The sequence below is a fragment of the Blennius ocellaris genome (genome assembly GCF_963422515.1).
Source record: "Blennius ocellaris genome assembly, chromosome: 15".
Lineage (NCBI taxonomy): Eukaryota > Metazoa > Chordata > Actinopteri > Blenniiformes > Blenniidae > Blennius > Blennius ocellaris.
In genome coordinates this window covers 22,846,489-22,868,542 of record NC_137664.1, presented here as the reverse complement: position 1 = coordinate 22,868,542, position 22,054 = coordinate 22,846,489, and the positions used below count along the sequence as shown (strand labels likewise).

The window sequence follows — 22,054 nt, the reverse complement described above, 5'->3', positions numbered from 1 at the left end:
GGAACCTCACCAGCCTGGAGCCTCACCAGCCAAGAACCTCATCAGCCAGGAGCCTCACCAGCCTGGAGCCTCACCAACCAGGAGCCTCACCAGCCTGGAGCCTCACCAGCCTGGAGCCTCACCAGCCAGGAGCCTCACCAGCCTGGAGCCTCACCAACCAGGAGCCTCACCAGCCTGGAGCCTCACCAACCAGGAACCTCACCAGCGAGGAGCCTCACCATCCAGGAGCCTCACCAGCCTCACCAGCCAGGAACCTCACCAGTGAGGAGCCTCACCAGCCAGGAGCCTCACCAGCCAAGAACCTCACCAGCCAGGAGCCTCACCAACCAGGAGCCTCACCAGCCTGGAGCCTCACCAGCCTCACCAACCAGGAGCCTCACCCGCCTCACCAGCCTGGAGCCTCACCAGCCAAGAACCTCACCAGCCTGGAGCCTCACCAGCCTGGAGCCTCACCAGCCAGGAGCCTCACCAGCCAAGAACCTCATCAGCCAGGAGCCTCACCAGCCTGGAGCCTCACCAGCCAGGAACCTCACCAGCCTGGAGCCTCACCAGCCAAGAACCTCATCAGCCAGGAGCCTCACCAGCCTGGAGCCTCACCAACCAGGAACCTCACCAGCCTGGAGCCTCACCAGCCAGGAACCTCACCAGCCTGGAGCCTCACCAGCCAAGAACCTCACCAGCCTGGAGCCTCACCAGCCTGGAGCCTCACCAGCCAGGAGCCTCACCAGCCTGGAGCCTCACCAACCAGGAGCCTCACCAGCCTGGAGCCTCACCAACCAGGAACCTCACCAGCCTGGAGCCTCACCAGCCAGGAGCCTCACCAGCCTGGAGCCTCACCATCCAGGAGCCTCACCAGCCTCACCAGCCAGGAACCTCACCAGTGAGGAGCCTCACCAGCCAGGAGCCTCACCAGCCAAGAACCTCACCAGCCAGGAGCCTCACCAACCAGGAGCCTCACCAGCCTGGAGCCTCACCAGCCTGGAGCCTCACCAGCCTCACCAGCCAGGAGCCTCACCAGTGAGGAGCCTCACCAGCCAAGAGCCTCACCAGCCAAGAGCCTCACCAGCCAAGAACCTCACCAGCCAGGAGCCTCACCAGCCTCACCAGCCAGGAACCTCACCAGCGAGGAGCCTCACCAGCCTCACCAGCCAAGAGCCTCACCAGCCAGGAGCCTCACCAGTGAGGAGCCTCACCAGCCTGGAGCCTCACCAGCCAGGAGCCTCACCAGCCTGGAGCCTCACCAGCCAGGAGCCTCACCACACCTCACTGGACTGTACTGTAGACTTTTCAGTGATGAACTTGAATCCCAACAGTCTTGTCTCTTCCGCCCACTGAGCTGCTGATAAAACTGCCACCATTTCCCCAGTATACACTGACTCTTCCCCACTGATCCTTTCCCCGACTGTGACCTGAAATCCTGGAACAATAAAAGCTCCCCCTGACTTGGCTGAGTTCTTTGATGCGTCTGTATATATAGTGATGTATCATCGCAAGTGTCCTTGCGGCGACACTTAAAGGGACCCTCATCAAACGCTCATCTGGACATTCAAGGAAACTCACAATGTCGGAAAAAGCAGCAGATCATGTCAGTTATCAAAGTAATAATCTGCATTGAACCACTTTAAATCATCTAAAACCCAAATGTGCTTTTTATAGTCCATTTTCATAAATTTGTAGTTTTTTTCCCGCCACAGCAGACGTTACTAACTTGTACCGCCGTCGCATTATTATGACGTCACTAAGTGATAGTGCCACACTAACGTGATTGCCTTTCACTAACTCCTTTAGGAAGACTCCTAACACCTTTCACTAACTCCTTTAGGTAGACTCCTAACACGTTCCCTTACCTCCTTTAGTAAGCCTCCTAACACCTTTCCTTAACCCTTTTAGGAAGCCTCCTAACACCTTTCCTTAACTCCTTTAGGAAGCCTCCTAACACCTTTCCTTAACCCTTTTAGGAAGCCTCCTAACACCTTTCCTTAACTCCTTTAGGAAGCCTCCTAACACCTTTCCTTAACCCTTTTAGGAAGCCTCCTAACACCTTTCCTTAACTCCTTTAGGAAGCCTCCTAACACCTTTCCTTAACCCTTTTAGGAAGCCTCCTAACACCTTTCCTTAACTCCTTTAGGAAGCCTCCTAACACCTTTCCTTAACCCTTTTAGGAAGCCTCCTAACACCTTTCCTTAACTCCTTTAGGAAGCCTCCTAACACCTTTCCTTAACCCTTTTAGGAAGCCTCCTAACACCTTTCCTTAACTCCTTTAGGAAGCCTCCTAACACCTTTCCTAATCCCGTGATGTCATCCAGGGGTTAAGGATGTTGTGGACATCCCATATAAATGTAGTTGTTTATGTTGAATCTTTCTCGTTCTCCTCCTGTAAGTTGGAGGAGAGCGCGGCTGTGACCTGTGCAAGCTGCCATGTGGTGAGAATGTTTTTATGAAACAATTAATTGTGTTAACTCTTATCTTAGGTCTGTTGTTGTTCAGCCAGCCACAGGTTTGGAACATGCAAACTAGAGAGATAATATCTTACATGTATGAACACGGTAACAACTGAGGTGCGTCTCTGAGTTTGTCTCATGTTTCTTGTATACAAAAAAACAGACAATTTAACAAGGAATGATTTGCAGCTCATAGCATCGACTTTCATGTCTTTTATGTGTCAATAATTGTTTCCAGTGTTTTTGTAGTTCGTTTTCCTTGTTTGCATTTGTAAATCAACCTAAAATTGAAATGATTTACCAATGAATTACATGTAAAATAAATAATGGATTTTATATCGCTGATATTTTTAATATACATACGGTATACAGTTTAATAGTTTTTACGTTTTGGTTGTAAATTGTGATAAAAGCCGCTCCCGGGAACGGGAAGGCGGAGCCTGGATGAGACAGGGCAGAGGTGGTCCCGACAGGGTAGCATGTTGTATTTCTTGTAGTAGCAGGTCTTTTAAGAGGGAGAGCACAGCTCCATCACAGTGTGGCTCCATGTTTGGATCATGGTCACGACGTTCAATTATAAACACAAGCCCCAAACCAGTCACTCATCAGGACAGAGAAATGGAAGGATTGTGTGGTATTCTGTAATGCATTTTTATTATGCAGGTTAGTTGTGAAAAAATAGACAAATATTTATATTTAAAGTCCCCATGAAATCAGAAAACAACATGAAATGTCTGTACATCGTTACCAAAACCCCCTCTGACAAACAGCATAAGCAAGATCTCGCGTCCACATTCAGTCTCACACCTGCAATCCCCACTCAGGGAAGAGAACGGCCGTGCTCAAAGACTTCTGAAGCTATTCGTCACCTTCCTTCACGTCTTCAGATACAGTGGCTAGAAATCTGGCAGTCACATTGATGTGGCCTTCTGAGAGATTCCTGTGTCAAAAAAACCTTTTGTGCTCACAGCGTTTAAAAGCATGGTCCTGCATCGTGGTGCATCACCCAAACCTCACCGGAGTTCATGCTATCACACAGCAGCTGTGTAGAGGGCCATAGAAATAAAAAGAAATATCAATGGGCAGACGTTTCAGTCCGTGGGACAGCTTGAGAGAGAAGAGCCGGACAGTGAGCTGAGGCTCATTTTAAGGCAACATACGACTCTTCTCTGACGACATTACACATTGCTTACATAAGCAGAATGACTTCTTGTGTTTCTTGATTCAATATGTATGTTGGCATGTTGTTCTGTTCATCAGTGTGGTAGTAAAGCCAATGAAACTGGTAAAAACCTGCACAAAGTTGACATCCAAAACCTTCGGAGGAGAAATGATCATCGAAATCAGTGGTTCCCTGCGTCCCGGCCGCTACATTTCCTCTTGAGCTGTTTAGCAGTAACATTGCAGTGAGGTTGACTCACTGACTTCAACCAGCTTACAAAAGCAGGAGGCTTTTCTACAGAACTTCTTATTAAGTTTTGTTTTTTTTTCCTTTGACTATTCTTTGACAGTGATCTCTGACACCTACCTCAGTTTGGGAACCACTGCCTCTAAATGTTTCCATCTTAAAAACAAAATATCACACATTAAACTTTTTTTTTTTCAGTTTTCAGTGTCACTACAAACATGCTTAAAATCGATTTTTCTTCGTTCTTCTTTAGTCGACGCGTCTTCTATTGATTGAAACTGGAGAACTCTGTACTCAGAACTTGAAACGACTCCTTATTCGACCAGATGCGTAACTTCCCAACTCCTAATGTGTGTTTCTGATCATTTTGTGACATTCGCACAACGAGGGGAAAACATCTCAGAATCCGGGGCTCCATCTGTTGTTTCAGTAGTCAAAACACTTCATGACGGCTTCTCTGTCAAATTTGAAGTTGAGGAAGGTTTTGGAAGACAGCAGATGCTCGCTGCCTCTGCCGTCCGCAGTCTGGTGGCTGTTGAAGCTGCTCGGATTCACATCTGTGAAGAGAGAAGATAAAGTTTTATTTGTGGAGAAAGTTCCTGGCATTTAGTCTTAAAGTACGTCTAAACTGTACATCTCCCCCTTGAACTGCAACCTTATCACGGTGGGGGAGTTTGAGTACCCGAAAGATCCCAGGAGTTATGGAGTCAGTTCTCCCAAGGCAAACAGGTCCTAGGTGACGAGTCAGACTAAAAGCAGTTCAACATAGCCCTATGGACAAATCATGCAAGCGCCTGGTGCAAAGGCCCGGACTCAGCCCAAAGGGACGACGCGGGCCCCTCCTCCTCTTCCTCCTGTATGCCCAACACCCACGAAGGCTACCGTAGGGGTCTGCTGCAGTGTGGATTGGGTGGCAGTCGAGGGCAGGGGCCTCGGCGACCCCATCCCCGGACACATAATCTGGTTTTTGGGACGTGAAAGTGACCTCGCTGGGGGGGAAGGAGCCCGAGCTTGTGCAGGAGGTAGAGAGATACCGTCTGGATATAGTCGGGCTCACCTCCACACACAGCTTGGGCTCTGGAACCCAGCTCCTCGACAGGGGCTGGACACTCAACTTTTCTGGAGTTGCCCACAGTGAAAGGCGGCGGGCTGGTGTGGGCCTCTTACACTCATGTGTTGGAGTTTACGTTGGTGAACAAAAGGGTCACGTCCCTACGCCTACAAGTAGGGGACAGGTCTCTGACTGTTGTCTCGGCCTATGGACCGAACAGCAGTTCAGAGTACCCAACCTTCTTGGAGTCCCTGGGAGGGGTGCTAGATAGTGCTCCAACTGGGGACTCCATTGTTCTCCTGGGGGACTTCAACGCCCACGTGGGCAATGACAGCGAGACTTGGAAGGGGGTGATTGGAGGAACGGCCTCCGCGATCTGAACCCGAGCGTGTTGTTATTGGACTTAACCATGACGAACACCATGTTGGAGCACAGGGGTGTCCATAAGTGCACGTGGCACCAGGACACCCTAGGCCGGAGGTCAATGATAGACTTTGTGGTCGTGTAATCTGATCTCTGGCTGCGTGTCTTGGACACTCGGGTAAAGAGAGGGGCAGAGCTGTCAACTGATCACCACCTGGTGGTGAGTTGGATGCGCTGGACTCTGAAGGCCCAAACGTGTCATGAGGGTCTGTTGGGAATGCCTGGCCAAGCATTCTGTCTCCAATGTGGGTTTTCATCCTGGTCACTGGAACACTGGACCAGCTCGGGCATCTGTTTCAGATGCCCCCCCCCCGGTAGGAGGCCCCGGGGCAGACTGAGGACACGCTAGAGGGACTATGTGTCTGGGCTGGCCTGGGAACAACTTGGGGTGCCACCAGAAGAGCTGGAGGAAGTGTCTGGGGCGAGGGAAGTCTGGGAACCCTGCTGAGACTGCTGCCTCCACGACCCGGCCCCAGATAAGTGGTAGATGATGGATGGATGGATCAATAAACCGTATATTTGTTTACATTTTTCCTATTTGAAAAGGACTTCTCAAAGGAGACCATAGTCCAAGTCGTTCTGAAGATAAAGCAATAGTTTGTCACCGTTTGTTTTTATTGACAAAATGAATGCTAATTGGTGTTTAAATGAATCCCCAGTCTGGAGCAACCTGCCTCTCATACTGCATTATGAAGTATGTGACCTGGTTACCTTTAGTAAACAAAACATTACTGGATGTAAAATCTGCACAGTTCGACTGCACAAACAGGTTTTTTTTCAATTTCCATCAAGTGATGACATGAAAGAGTGTCAAGGCAAGTTCATTTCTTGAGCACTAAAGAAGGCAATTTACAATGCTTTACAAGGAAAAAACAGAAATACATCAAAACAAAGCAAATAAAGGTAAGAAAGTAAGTAAAATATGGTCGCGTCACACTCGCTTAGAGCCTTTAGCTTAAAGAAAGACATACTGATTAAAGGATTTGCTTATTCATCAGTCTTGAAGAGACTTAAGTAATTCCTTGCATTACTTGCTCATCCAGGTAGAAACAGCTGTGATGTCAGGCTTCTTTGCCACTCTCTCCCAGTGTGGATGGGATGCATGCATTTTCCAGAATTATAGATTAGAGAATTTCATAAAACATCCTAAAATCCTAATGCCCGCAGCATGTGTGAGTGTAAAGAAAGTGTAGCAGTGAAATCATTTTACCTCAGCGAGCTGAAGAGAACTAGTACTCTTACCTCTGTCAAAGCTGTCCTGGAGTCTTCTGGGGTGAAGTCTTTTGTCTTCCTTCTGCACAAACATTGGGAAAACATCATTTTCTTTAATCATCCTTGGTTGGAGGGGAAATTTTGAGGTTAGGTTAAGTTAACCCTTACATGAATGGCTTTCACCTGATGGTTGCCGGCGCCGTTGTCAGCAGCTCCTTTCTTCACAGACGAGGAGTCCTGACCTTTCTTCCCGTTGTCCTTCACATTGGGTTTCTACACAAGTACAAATAAAGAAATACAAGTTGTGAAGTCTCACATCTTCTTCTCACCTTTGCAGCAGAGTTCTTAATATGAGAGCAACTTTTGAAAATTCCACAGTATACCATTAAGACATTTTTGTTTCTAAGTTGTATATATTCTTAGTTATTCATAGATTTTAAAGAATAGCATACACAAGCCATCCTTCTATTCCTTCTATTTCTTTCCTTGGTTAGTTAAAGTGAACAGTATTTAGGTTTGTATTTTTGACGTGTTGAAATATGACCAGAAATAAACCATTCATCATCATCTTCATCAATTACTGACTGACATAAATGGAAACATAACACAGCAGGAAACAGGTCAGCATTTACAAACGGCTATATCATGTGAACCCTTTGAAAAGTGCTATTGTTTAGCATGTGTTGGTGATAAATGCTGTTTGACCTGCATCTAAAACACAGTGTGAGTTGACACTTCCGATGACGTCACCATGGCAAACGGCTCCATGAGGCTAACTCAGCTAAATCTATACATTTATACAAAACAATGCTCCGAAGCACAGAAACAAAGACAACGACGCAAACAAAAGTTGTCGGTGGTCATCAGCGAAGCTACCACTCCTGAAGGTAGCGCAGCTAGCATGCAGACGACCGCAGGCGGTGCACGCGAGCAGTGAAAACTTGGAGAAACTGCAGCGTGCCATACGAGAACAGCTTGCAAGTATTCAAATCAAACTCCAAAACGCACAAAGTGAACTCTGTGGCAAGCTGGAAGGCACCGTGGCCACGTTTTCCGATAAAGCAGACGAAGTTGTGGCAGCCATGAATGAGACGCAGGAGAAAAACTCTCCGACTGCGTGGGAAGAGTGGATCAGGCGGAGAAAAGCGTTCCAGATATGGAGGGTGCGCAGGCTGTCGTGGGGGCTGCCAGAACAAGCATGGAAAAGAAAACTAATACCTTGGAGAAGAAACTGGTAGATTTGGAAACACGATCCCGGCGGAATAGCCTCAGACACTTGTGGATTTCTGGAAAGCTGGATAAAGGATGTACTTGACCTGAACACATCACAAAGCCTTTTGGTGACACAGGGGGCGCACCGCAGTGGAACAAAGAGAAAGCCTGAGGAACCTTCAACAACTCTGGTGATGAGTTTTCTCAACTGTAAGCAGAAGGACAGGATTCTAAGGTGACATCGCCACAGAGGTGCTAAAACAACAGAAGAAGTTTGAAGAGGTACGGCAACAACCCTGGAAGATGGGATAGAGAAGCGGCATCGTACCTCCAGCTAAACTGATACTGACATATAAGGAGCAAGTCCACAGGTAGAACACGCGAGCAGAAGATCCAGCAGAGCAAGACCCGAGGAGGGTTTGATCATCTGGCCAAGAAGGCATCACCAGGGTAAGAATCAAGTGTAAATAGTGTAGGGGTGATTCTAAATTCAGATAAATAAGAAAAAGGAAAACTTTACAAGATCAGAGCAATATCAAGAGTTTTAAAGGATTCATGAGAACCTCGGGAGCAGGAAAGAACCAAGCATAATTCCACAGTATTCTAGGTACGCAGATCTGACACTTGAGATCTGTACATGGTAGCAGTTGGAAGTGTATGCATATACATATATATATATATATATATATATATACATATATATATGATAATTTGATTAATAGTGAAAGAATTGTCACTAGTAAAAGCACAATATAATAAAGAATCAGCAGATAGAGCAGCTTCAAACATTTTGAGATGAAATCAATCTTATGAATAAGGAGAAAAACCTGGAAAAATCTCTTCTAATTGTTTAATTGGCCACAATTAGAAGTTCCAAGAAATACAACATCAATTCTAAACAGTAAAAGGGGAAACAATAATGGACCCAGTTGAAATAAACAAGGAGTTTAGAAATGACGATGAAAAACTTTATGACTCTCAGGGTCACTCGGATCAAAACACCAGAAATGCATTTCTAGACAGGATAGTTCGTCCTACGACTGCTGATGAAGGGAAACAACAGTTATATGCAGAAATTCCTGAAGAAGAAATGAGCAGGGCAATTGACAATATGAGAGCTGGACGAGATGGATTGTTATGGAATGTGCTGCTGGATGCTACTTGAGGAGGGACGAGGTCGTCTTTGTCAACAAATGGCTCCATTTCTTTTTAGACATGGTCTCCTGATTAGCATATGATTAAACCTTTAATGAATTTAGTTAGAGTATATACCGTATTTTCCGCCCTATAAGGCGCACCTAAATACCTGAAATTTTCTCAAAAGCTGCCAGTGCACCTTACAACCCGGTGCGCCTTATATATGGAAGAATTGCTCTACTGGAGACTGCTATTTGACAGCTGAACAACCAGAAGCTTTTATTTTGACAATTCTAACTTCTCAACCGGATCTTCAGAGGACGACACTCCACACAACACCTTCATCACTCATGGTTGCACACCAACATTCTAACAAACCAAAATAAACTAGATGAAATAATTACTCCCTAAACTGGGGAACAAAAACACATAAACACAATCAACACAACACCAAGCCCAACAACAACCCACAATAACCTCCAACAACACAAAACATGAATTCCCATCATGCCTTGCATCCTGAGCTCCTCAGTGCAGCAGATAGCTGCAATGAATTATGGGAGTTTCTGTTTGTGGTGTTTTAAATGCAATTATTGGGGGTAATATTTGGTTTGTGGTGTCGGTAATAATTGTGTTGTGTTGTGTTTTTGTTGCTTAGTTCATGTAGTTTAGTTTATTAGAAGGTTTTGTGTGTAGTGTCCTCCTGGCATAGGCTGCAGGTAAGACTATCAAAATAAAGTGCGTGTGGCTCTCTGGGTGTTAGAATCAGTGGAAAATGTAACCTAATGGCTTTGAGCTATAAAGGTTGCTGACCACTGGTCTATTCCATGCGCCTTATAATCTGGTGCACCTTATAGTGTGGAAAATACGGTACTTATATTTTCCCACTTAAAACTTAATCAACGAAGATCATTTTAATTGTGGACATTCTTCATAGAACTATTTGGTTCTGATGATGCAGCTGAAGGTTTATGCATTTCATGAGTTTGTCCTTATGTCTGTCTGTCTTATTTGTTTTTGTTGTTTTTCCATTTTATTTTAACCTGCCACAGACTTGTTACACTTGTCGCCAGCGTTGGTCGGATGGTTTATGGGGGAGTGAGGGAATTTTCCTGTCGTATGAAATGCACAATATTGTGACAGGTTTTTCGCCCTCACAACTCTGCTGGCAGGTGGTTTTCAAATTTTACTTTGGTTTTTTTTCTCCCTAAATGCTCTACTGTTCTTGCAATGAAGAAATGCTTGCTAACCGTATCTTTTATTTTCTTTCATTCTTTATTAGTCAAGACAGGAGGGAATGTTATGGAAATCTTTCTAGGAAAATTCTCCTGACAGATTCCCAATGGATTTTTTTTTTTTTTTTACAAAAAATGAAAAAGAAAACTATGAAAACCATTACTAGAAATGTATCGGGAATCATTCAGTAATGTTTATTTTCCTAAATCTATAAGCGGTCTATAATGTTTTGACCCCAGTGTTGCAAAGATGGATACAATCCTCCTGTTGGTCTCTCACTCAAATGTACTAATTCAAGATTAATCTTCTCTCTGTTCCCCTTTGTTCATGTATGAATGACAAATTATATAAATATAGTGAAATGGCATGAAATAACATGAACAAATAAATAAATAAAATAAATATTTCAATAAATAAAATTCAAGCCTTTAACTGGGTGATGTTTCTGATATTCTATTTCCTGTCTCTTTTTATTGTAATCTGAGAGGGTTTATGTGTTCATATAGTGTGTAGATTGTTCCAGTGTTCATACCTTGTTAAAAAAAAAAGAAAAGAATAAAAACACTGTTGTAAAAAAACCAACCCACAGTTAGTTAATGTCAAAGTGAGGCTTCCTCTCACATTAAACTGGGCCTGAGCTTTCAGGTGAGTGTGTATTTTTACCCTTTTCACTGTTTGTCACTCATATACCGTTAGTAGACACTTTTACTATATGTCACCTCTTTCCAAAGAAATAATATTGCATTTCATATTTGTCAAGTCAGCGCCTCTGCCTCGCTGTCAGGAAAAATGCTGAGCAGAGGAGGAAGTGTTGTTTAATTAGAAGTAAATGCAAGACCATGTGTGAACACAGTTTATATGTGTGTTATATTTGTATGTAGAAAAACAAAACAAAGGAAATGAGCTGAGCTCTTAAAGGTGTACAGGATGATGGATCATCAAGACTATTGGTCCTCCCACTTGTCAATCATTGTGGTGATATATTACGTAAGGCCGTCGTACGTGCTCGTCCCCAGGTAGCGTGGATCTATTAGTTTTCACTTTCTGCGCATGCGCGCTTCCAGGTGTCTATGGTGAGCTACGCCTTCAGCTAGCTCGCAGTTCTCACCGGGTACTTTGAAAATGGCAGAGGGTCGCAAGAGAAAAAGTGTCTTGGAAGTGTATGAGAAGAAGAGAAAGGCTTGGGAAGAGAGAAACAAGACCAGAGTGTTTTTGGGAGATTGTTTCACACGATGAAAGCCCAGGTTGGGCTTCCCACTGACGCTTCAGTCGCCAAGTTTCTACTCCACAGGTAAAGTTTGGCTTCTATTTGGAGAAATCCATTTCAAATCACTTCCAGTAAAAGTTCTCTACGTCTAGATTGTAACTTTCCAGGGTTGATTAGTTTGTTTTGCCGACTTGTGACTTGTAAACAGAGCGTGCACGAGGACAACTGGGCTCGTGCACGTCTCTCTACACGTTTTAGTAGGCGTTCCGTCTCGGGAGCAGGTACAGCGTTGCGCATGTGCATTTTTTTCAAAAGGTGGAGAGGGCGGGTCTTTCCTACAATTCGGGAAAATCCTCCTGTACACCTTTAAGCTAAAAAACACCAGTGCAGTAAAGTGCAGCGGTTCAATGAGCACTCACGGGGAAACAGAAGAGCTCTACCTGACCTGGCTGAGAAGCTCAGTGAGCTCCAGATGTATTCGTGTCAATGCATATTTGACAATATTGACCTGGTTCAGTTCACACTGGCTCAGCTGGCTCACAGGCTTCTGCTTGCGTTTCCAACTCTCTCCAGGGAACGAGTCCATACCAGCAAGGTGACGAGATTTTGACCTACGGAAACACAAGATGAACAAAAAGATGATTTTTTATTTTTTCTCCAAACCAAATCCCTTCACCTACACAAAACAAATAACCATTCACATTTTTTATTATGCATTTGTAGTTCTATTAGCCCCTTGTCCTGCTTTGGTTGACCCCCTCCTGAGGTCAGTGTGCAGCTGCTACATTATCGTCCCACTGTAATTTCAAGGTTTATTTGAGCTTTTACACCTTCGCCCCACCGAACAGCGCGCTCAAACTGAAAAGACCAGGCTCCGGGCAATGGGTTTGGACCTCCTTTACAAGTGGGCTGTGCAGCCGTGAAGTTCAGAGATTGAGATATTTCTGCTCCGGCTGATTCTGGACCATGTTCTTACCAAACACTGTCTGAGGCTTTGGCTGGAGTGTTGCTGTTGTTTGCCGAATCCTCGTCGCTGTCTGGTGACTCTCCTTTCAGCCTGCTGATCCACTCCCGTAACGGTCTGAGCAAACAATTTACACAGTTAAACCTGTCGCATAGTATATACAGGTTCATACAAAATTAATGTACAGTGCCCTCTAGTGGAAATACTGATCGACTCAATGCACCATCTGCTGGTGGAAATGTGTACTGAAGGCTGGCTGAGGCAAGTTGGAAAACGTTCAGATTTTCTTTCTGTTTTGCCAGGAGAATGTCACAACACTGATTTCAAATAGCATCATGACTATTGTCTCGTCTCAACCTGCTCAGTAAAATTAAAGATCCTTATATTCAATTTGTATTATAAGAAATATCTGTTAGAAAATGTAAGGATTAACTCAATCAAACATTTCAATTCACAATTTTAAACTATTATTTAAGACAAAAGACACTTCTGACTTTATTTCTATAAAAGCATACATGTCACATCCTGTAAACCAGCGGTTTCTTACATTCCTTCATTGTGTAGAATTGATGAACTATTTGTCTCCCTCACGTTAAATGTTGACAATCTCTGGGCAGACCCAGCCTGAGGCTCCGCCTGGTGACAGCTGGCAGCCTCCCAGCATTTTCAAAACTCCAGTTTGAGAACTACTACGCTGTAACCACGAGTTTCAATACTCTGCTCTCCAAATTAATTTGATTACTTTGGCTGGAAAAAGTCTGTATGTTATGACTTTATGACAGTGAGGAATAAGTTTAAACAAACATGGCTTATGTCACAATATTTCTATTTAAACCAAAACAATGTCAGTAGTTTAAGTTAAATCATGGTCAGAGATCTTGAAATAAACCATATTAAAGACGCAAAACAAAACATTGTGTTATTATAGTACTGTCAAAGAAGTAATGAATAATTCTACAATCAAAAACAGAACAGCTGCTCGTCACGTACTTGATGAAGGGAATGGCCATGAAGAACCTGTTGGGGGCAAGTCCCAGCTTGGACTTCGGGGTCATGTCGTTCCTGTGACAGGGCAGCTTCTCGATAGGAAACCATTCAATGTTCTGGAAGGAAAAGACCAACCAAGATATGACACGTTTCCGCTGGTGACAGAAAGCAGCAGAGGTATAATATAGAGAAGACTCACCCGGATCTCCTTCCTGGTTTTGGGGTAGAACTTGGTGTCTTTAGACACTCCGGGGATGATGTAGAGACGCACCACCTGGTCTGTGATTTTCTGCTCGATGTACATGTCTTTACTGATGCGATTCTTGATGTCGAAACCCGTCTCCTCCATAACCTGGAAGAAGAAATGATCAGCCACAGATTTGTAATTGAACAGTACAAATCCAATTAAACAGCTAGAATTGACTTTCTTTTGCACACAAATCCTAAACAAGTCAATGTATAAACCCACTTCTAACATTTCAGACTTGTGCTCAACAATACACTCTGCTAAACCCTTCATCTGGCACTTATTGAAATATCTGACAGGAATCTACAAGTTGTATTGAAGGATAATTCATTTATTTTCATTGACGTTATTCAATAAAAGACCATAAAGATGCTATTTTGGGTTATTAGAACAGAATACAATCTGTTGACCAAGACTGCAATCATTTTAAAATTCAGAGTGAAAATCTACTGAACAATAAACAATATATGCACGACTATGAGTCATTTAAAATAAGACTTGCTAGAATTTCCAAAACACAATCCAGTACCATGTATACACATTGTTAGTTTGGAGGAAATATGAAGAAACAAAGACACTTGTGAATAATCCTGATTTCCAGGAGACATTTGATATTGGTTTTAAACAGTGGGGGGATAATTGTGTTCATTGTGGCCGTGACATCTGAACAAATGACAGAAATATTCTATCCCGACATTACTTCTTTTGTTCTTTGCAAATAAGGCATTATATCTTGCACAGCAGTTGAGAACCTTTGAAATCTTTTTTTTCCTCTTGAAAACCTTCTCCAAAAATTAGAACATCATGAAAAATGTTCAATATTTTTTGTCACTCATTTCAGAAAGTCAAACCCATATATGACACAGGCTCCTGGGTTGCTTTTGCAGTATGTTTTGGATCATTGTCCATCTGTCCTGTGATGCGCCGTCCAATCAACTTTGCTGCGTTTGACTGAATCTGAGCAGAAAGTACATCCCGATACACTCCAGAATTCATCCTGCTGCTTCTGTCTTATGTCACATCATCAATAAACACAAGTGACGCAGTGCCATTGAAAGACATGCATGCCCATGACATCACACTGCCTCCACCATGTTTTACAGAAGATGTGGTGTGCTTTGGATCATGAGCTGTTCCAATTCTTCTCCAAACTTTCTTTTTCCCATCATTCTGGAACAGCTTGATCTTAGTCTCATCTGTATAAAAAAAAACCAATGCTGCTCCAGAACTGGGCTGGCTTCTTAAGGTTGTTTTGTTTTTGGAAGTTTTTATTTTTCAGGCTGATTAATGGTTTGTTCCTTGTGGTGAATCCTTTGTATTTACTCTCATGAAGTCTTCTCTTTATATACTGATACACCAACTTCCTGGAGAGTGTTCTTCACATGAGTGGATGATGTGAAGAGGTTTTTTTCTACACCATGGAAAGGATTCTGCAATCATCCACCACTGTTGTCTTCCGTGGACGTCCATTTTGAGTTCCTGAGCTCTCCACTGCACTCTTTTTTTCTCAAATTGTTGTTTTGACCACTCCTAACATTTCTGCTATCTCTCTGATGGATTTCTTCTTTTTTGTCAGACTCAGGATGTTCTGGTTCACCTCCATTGAACTGCATGTTGTGTGTCCACAGCAACAGCTTCCAAATGCAGACGCCACACCTGGAATCAACTTCAGACCTTTTAACTGCTTCATTGATGGCAAGTTAAAGGTGTACAGGAGGATGTCATACTTCCGGGTGGATCATCAAGACTATTGGTCCTCCCACTTGTCAATCATTGTGGTGATATATTACGTCAGGCCGTCGTACGTGCTCGTCCCCGGGTAGCGTGGATCTATTAGTTTTCACTTTCTGCGCATGCGCGCTTCCAGGTGTCTATGGTGAGCTACGCCTTCAGCCAGCTCGCAGTTCTCACCGGGTACTTTGAACATGGCAGAGGGTCGCAAGAGAAAAAGTGTCTTGGAAGTGTATGAGAAGAAGAGAAAGACTTCTAAAGGAAGACAGAAACAAGACCAGAGTGTTTTTGGGAGATTGTTTCACACGATGGCGCTGAAAGCCCAGGTTGGGCTTCCCACTGACGCTTCAGTCGCGTCGAAATCCATTTCAAATCACTTCCAGTAAAAGTTATCTACGTCTATACAAGTCTGACGTAGTGGAAAAAGTGCAAATCTTCTTGTAAAGTGAGCTTGTGTGAGCGATGCCGACTTGTAAACAGAGCGTGCACGAGGAGAACTGGGCTCGTCACGTCTCTCTACACGTTTTAGTAGGAGTTCCGTCTCGGGAGCAGGGAGAGCGTTGCGCATGTGCATTTTTTTTCAAAAGGTGGAGGGCGGTTCTTTCCTAAAATTCGGGAAAATCCTCCTGTACACCTTTAATGAGGGAAGAGCTCATGCAGCCTTGTTGTCCAATTATTTTTGGTCCCATGAAAAAGAGGCGACTACGTATTAAAGAGCTGTAATTCCTAAAGCCTTGCTCCAATTGGGATGTGAATACTCTTAAATTACAGCTGGGAGTCTGTACTTTAAGCCCATATTGATTATATAATTGTATCCTGAATATGTTTTCGTAAACAGCTAAAATAACAAAACTTGTGTCACTGTCCAAATATTTTTGGGCCCAACAGTATTTCACTATGCGTCATGAGCCTATATCATATATGGGTTTGACTTTCTGAAATGAGTGACAAAAAATATTTTGTAACATTTTCATGATATTACATTTTTTTTGAGATGTACCTGTATTAGCCAGAGAAACTATTTTATAAAGCTATGTATTTCTTAAGGTTGCAGAGGCTTAAAAGGAAGATGGGTGAAGGCGCTAAACATGACAATGGATGATGAAGAGTGGAAGGATATCTGAAGACATGCTAAAGCAATTTCAGTCAGTAATCGTACCCAAGAAACACAGTATGCACATTTCCCCCAGCCGCAAACATCACTTAAATCCTACTCGCTCACCCATGGGCTACAATGGCAAGATAGAAATTGGCACCATTACTCATTGTTTTTGGGCATGGTGGAAACTGCAAATGGATTGGTCTCATGTTTTATCTGAAATAGAAAAGATACTGAGATTTAAACTGGAGATGGACCCGGCCTCTCAAGTCGACGCTTAACATGTAGAACACATAAGAGGCTGTATTATATTCTTACTTATGCAGTGAGGGAGAATATTTCATTGCTGTGGATCAATGGAAGTGTACCAAATATTAAAGACTGGCAAAAAGTGGTGTTTGATCTGGTGTCACTAGAGTCCCTTTCATGTGTATTGCATTTAAGGACTGAACAATTCTATAGTTTGGGAATATTACGTGAACTATGTGGGGTATGGTGTTGCAGGGAATTTCTTGACTGCTCATCCTGCACATTTTTACTGTAACCTAAGATATTATATACATGATGTGAGCTTGCTTGTTTTGTTTTGTTTTTATGACCACATTCCTTGAACAAAAGGTTCTCTCCATGTGTGCCTGTGTTTCCTCCGGTACTCTGGTTTCCTCACAGTCCAGACAACATGCACCAGGGCTCCCTGAACAAGCCTCCACCCCCCAGCACTGTGCCATGGAGCTGCCTATCAATGGGACAATTTGGTGAACAAAGTTCCCCAAGGGGATTAATAAAGTACAATTCTTCTCGATAAAACATAATTTAAAAAAAGACACTGGTGACTGTAGGAGTGTGTGATTGTCACACACACATAGGAACATCATCACACACGCAATTTTTTTTTTTTTTAATGTTTTATTATATATAGTTACTGTAATAGTAATTCTGCTACTATTGACCTTATTCCACACCAAAACTCGGGCGCCGCCATATTGCATCATTTTGTTTCATAACTTGTGGGAGGTGGGACTACGGTCGTGTTGTGTTGTTGCACATAGTAGCAGCTTGTTCTGGTCAGCGAACGGGATTGATAATCTCTACCTGAATTAAGAGTTTTAAACATCGCTCATGTGGATCGATGCTAGCCGGCTGGCCGTGTGTGGATCGCTGCACTGTTTCTAGCCACGGCGAGCTGTGTGGGTTGCTGCTCCAGTGATCTGCAGCCCGCCGCGGACAACCGTCTGTCGGTGCGCCGTGGCTAACCACAGCTCGCTATGTGTAGCATTACATGCTCCGTGCGGAGCACTCATAACTTGATAAGTAGGAGAAGGAAGCTAAAACAACAACGTTTTGAACATAAAGAGGAGACACAGGACCGTTGTGGAGCAGAATACCACCTGTGGATTTGTGCAGCACTGTGAAACTTTTAAAGCAACATAATCTCTGAGGTGGAAGATGAGTGAGAGCAGAGTTTTCCACATCTCACTGTATAAAAGGCTCATAGTTGCAATAAAGAATAAAGGTTTGACAGGATTTCATCTTGATTTATTTCATATAATGAGATTTGAACTTTCCACAACATTGAAGCTACAGAAACCGCTGGTTGGTCTGCTTCACCCACTCCGTGCGGTTAGCATGGTGGCTAGCATGGTGGTTAGCATGGTGGCTAGCGCTAGCTGACCATTCTGGGACTCCAACTGCCTTCAAAAGGTGAATTCTCCGCCTCTGGGTGACGACACACAGCCCACCTTTCCACTGTGTAGATACTGGTACACCTCAGTACTCTTAAAGTTTATCACAGCTGCTCACGACACGATGAGGACGTCACCAGAAGTTACCACAGTCGTCTTTCTCATGTCGTCCGCTCAGGTCAAAATTAAAGAACATGATGCCAGCCGATCATCCCAGCTCGGTTTACATGTGTTCCCACTTTAATATCCTGGTAACAGTGTCGTTTGTTATGTTTTATGGTAGTTTTATAGACGAGATAAAAACACTCTGTTTCCGTTCACCACTATGTGCTTCTGGATAACTGGAAATGTCTCAGACAACATGCAGAAGAACGGAGAATTGAAAGTGGGCAGAGGGGAATAAGGTCAATAACAGTCCCTCTTTATACAAGATTCTTTCTCACACATGAACATCATATTGTTCGGTACTCACTTCACGAACTGCACAGTCGTACGGAGCCTCATCCTCGTTGACCTTCCCCTTCGGGAAGCCCCAGCCTGACTTGGCCAGATAACCCTGAACAAGCAGCACCTGCACAGAGGAAGAGGTGGCGATCAGGAGATGTTTAAGCTTAAGAACAGACAACTCCATCTTCTCCTCCTCAGCCTGCAGAACCAGCAACCACAGTTAGCAGGAGGTGCTAACTACAGGAGAAGACACCAGCTTCCCTCCAGCAGGACAACAACTGAACTCCTTCAAGGAAGTGGTAACAACTGGGCTTTACCTGAGATTAGTTAAACCTGATGCTATGATAGAACTGTTTAACTTCATGAAGATGTGTTGATTCTATTACAGTGATTGAGTTCTTTTGATGATGATATTAGATTCTATTAGAGTAGAGTAGAGAGCTTTATTCCTCCCCAGGGGGAAACACAAACTTACAACAGCTCAAGGTAAAAGGTGCAGAACTTATAAAATTAAGGAATTAAAATATGTAAACATATGTAAATATCTAAACAAGAGCAAAAGAGCACAAAAAATAGAATATGTAAAAATAAAAAAAATAAATAAAACAATCCAGTAAAAAGACAAATCCTCTAAAATAGAGTAAATTGCTGCTGCTATAGCTGCTGAGCTCCTCCACTGTCAGGTGCAGTGGGTGGAGTGTGTTGTCCATGATGGAGGACATTCTGGTTAACGTCCTCCTCTGTCCCACCTCCTCCACCGAGTCCAGCGAGCGGCCCAGGACAGAGCCGGCCCTCCTGACCAGCCTGTGTTACAGTGATTGAGTTCTATAGATAATGATATTAGTTTCTATTACAGTGATTGAGTTCTATTGATGATATTAGGAGCAGTTATCAACCTGTAAACCAACGTTAGCTCTGCCACAGACACAGGGTCTGCATGCTAATCTTTGCTTTACTAACCTGTTAACTCACAATCCTACACATATCACATCAAGGACAACCTCACATGCTTTGCCGTACTGTACGACCTGCTCCAGCACCCACTGTGCAGCGGGGCAGAGGCTGTAGAAGCTCGTCAATCCTCAGGGCATGTTGTGAAATCTCAAAGAATTCAGAAGCATTAAGTGATATGAAATGAGGAAATATCAAACCAAGGAAACAAGGTGGATTAAACCACGTGTCCCAGCCACTCACGTTTTCCAGCGTTTCATTCAGAATGATGGCACCATATGTGGGTACCCCCATCTTGTACTCCTTCCACTGCTCCAGAACCTTCTGCACGTCCTCTCCATGAGGCAGCAGAAACGGACAGTGATGGAAGAGTTCGTCGCTGTCAAGGTACAAAACATGTAACAATGATAACAATAATAATATTACCAGTGTGGATTACAACTTGGCAAGACATCAGGGCTCCAGTATGCTAATGTAGACAAGCCTCTCATTGGAGTTAATAATGCGAGTATGAAGTCACATGAGTATGAACACATGAGTATGAACACAAAGTTCCAGGGGGTCATTTAATCGAAGGATATCAGCTTTGGCAAAGTCTCGTATCCCACAGTGGGGAGCTCCTGGGGTATTCTGCATGCAGAAATCTAGGTAGAACCAGTGCGCCAGCTCGATCTGGAAGCACACTCGGATGGCGTTGTCCCTCTCCTCACTGGGGATGTGCAGGATGAAGCGGCTGCAGAAACACAGGAGAGAGAGGATGGACTATACTGTGCTCCGCATGGACGGAACACATTAGCAAAACACTCCCAAGGTCAGACGGCTGCTGGTTATTTGGAGGTTTTCATGGTTCATCACCTGGTTAATTGCTCTATGACCCACATTCACCTCTCAAACACTAAGCTTCAATCACCTGCCACACTAGTTCTCATTACCCAGCTCCCAGTTGCCCCAGTTTCAGTTCGCTATTCAATAAACTGGCTCAGGTACCACTGCACCATTTCCTCAGCAAGGCTGCTCTAGGTTTATACTGCTTACTTAATGCACAGAGATGCTCTATTATTTTCACACTCCAAGCAGTCACAACAAATCATTATTGTACATCAATAAGTTTGTTAACTCTCCTGTTCTTTGTACTTTAAAGGCTCCATATTATACTGTTTCTCAACAATTTCACATAGGTATCAGGAATTTTGTTTTTTCTTTCAATCTAACACATGGATCATAATTATATATGAATACATTACATACAACACAGAGGTCAGTGCTGCTGCTAGTATCTCAAATTTCCTGATTCATGTATTCAATTTGAAAAACACTAAATAAATTGCAATAAACTACCGAAAAAACTACCAAAGCAAAGCATTGCACACATAGCTAACCTTATACAGAATGCCTTTAGTGAGCCACATTTAGAGTAATGTTTAATATATAATATAGAAACACAACCTTGTCCACAGATCCAGTGGAATACTTTATATAGAGACTTTGATTGTACAATTATTACTGCTCCAAGCAGTCTGACACAAAATGTTTTCTTTTCTTATTCATCTGCTGCAGTGAGATTGCAACAAATGACAAAGACAATAGTTTTCTGATATATATATACATTCTATTTTTAATATATATCTGAAATTGGGTACAGTCGTCACTCCGCATCTGTGTGCACACTGAATGTACACCTAATATTTCACACATTATTCTAGTGTACACATTTGAGCGACACTAATTGTAGAAGTTATCTTTGTTTCCCTTTCGGGTGTTAGCCCCTACACTGCTCAGGCATCTGCAATACAGGACAGAAAATAGATTAATAAAAGAATACCTCGTCTGATTGTATCCCACAAGGAGATGTATTTCAACGACTATTAAAACAATGGGCACCACACTTACAGCAAAACGTAAACAAATCTATTACCTAACCATCGAGCGCTGCTGGTTTAGTGGTGGAACTGTTGTGTATCGTGCTATTGTGTGCGGTCCACATCCTCCCGAGCGAAAACCCACCCAGACACACCAATCAGAGTTGGATTGGAAACACTTTCCAGTTTTATTCGGTCCATTGTCCTCCTCCCTACCTGCAGAGGTCGTCCAGCACACTGGAGGGGATCTCCACTCGTTTTGTTTCCATGTTGCTTGAAAACATCGCGACTCCGTTCGACTACCACATCCCCTTCACAGCCCAAAGCGACCACCTGCGTCCCGGGCTTCCATCGGGACTCCAGCCGAGCGGAGCTCCACACTCAGAGCCTCCGCGGAAAAAGCCGCTTTAATTCACCAAACAACTACTAAGTAAAGACGCGCCGCCGACCAGGAACTGGAGCTAAGCTGTTGTTTATGCTGTGTTCATGCACACGGGAGATATCAGTTCGGCCAAGAAAACCGCCAAACCATGTGTTAACGTTACATATACAGTGACTAATGGGAGATAACGCAACTGTAGATTTCAGTAATATGCACTGCAGGCCTCGATTAAAAGCCACTCTCTAAACTTTGTTTTGGTAAACGCTTGTAAGCATGTCTGATTATGGTAAATACGACATCTTTTATCCACTTGAACGCAGCATCAATTTATATCCGGAAGTAACTCATCCAATCCGACGCTGATAAAGTTGTCACATG

The 22,054-nt window shown here is 43.6% G+C and overlaps 1 protein-coding gene across 2 annotated transcripts; it reads right to left on the bottom strand.

Moving 5' to 3' along the window:
• Positions 1 to 3,088: 3,088 nt before the first annotated feature.
• On the bottom strand, positions 3,089 to 21,735 carry dcp2 (decapping mRNA 2). Of its 2 annotated transcripts, none has more exons than XM_080510445.1 (11): positions 21,511 to 21,735; positions 20,017 to 20,168; positions 19,679 to 19,806; positions 18,510 to 18,608; positions 13,478 to 13,630; positions 13,282 to 13,394; positions 12,304 to 12,408; positions 11,836 to 11,938; positions 6,704 to 6,808; positions 6,566 to 6,617; positions 3,089 to 4,406 (listed from the first exon to the last, which is right to left on the bottom strand). In XM_080510445.1, exons 1-11 carry the CDS (start codon positions 21,576 to 21,578, stop codon positions 4,276 to 4,278), a joined length of 1,209 nt encoding a protein of 402 aa, XP_080366571.1. In that variant the 5' UTR covers positions 21,579 to 21,735; the 3' UTR covers positions 3,089 to 4,275. The 2 variants fall into 2 exon arrangements, with proteins under 2 accessions (XP_080366571.1, XP_080366572.1); XM_080510446.1 differs by having other exon boundaries at positions 6,719 to 6,808.
• Positions 21,736 to 22,054: the final 319 nt, after the last annotated feature.

Excerpts from the sequence above, each read along its gene's own strand:
- dcp2 (XM_080510445.1), bottom strand. The coding sequence starts at position 21,578 with ATGTTTTCAAGCAACATGGAAACAAAACGAGTGGAGATCCCCTCCAGT. Across the intron at positions 13,395-13,477 it reads AAACCAGGAAGGAGATCCGG|AACATTGAATGGTTTCCTAT; the intron begins GTGAGTCTTCTC and ends TTTTCCTTCCAG. Across the intron at positions 11,939-12,303 it reads AAAGCCTCAGACAGTGTTTG|GTCAAAATCTCGTCACCTTG; the intron begins GTAAGAACATGG and ends GTGTTTCCGTAG.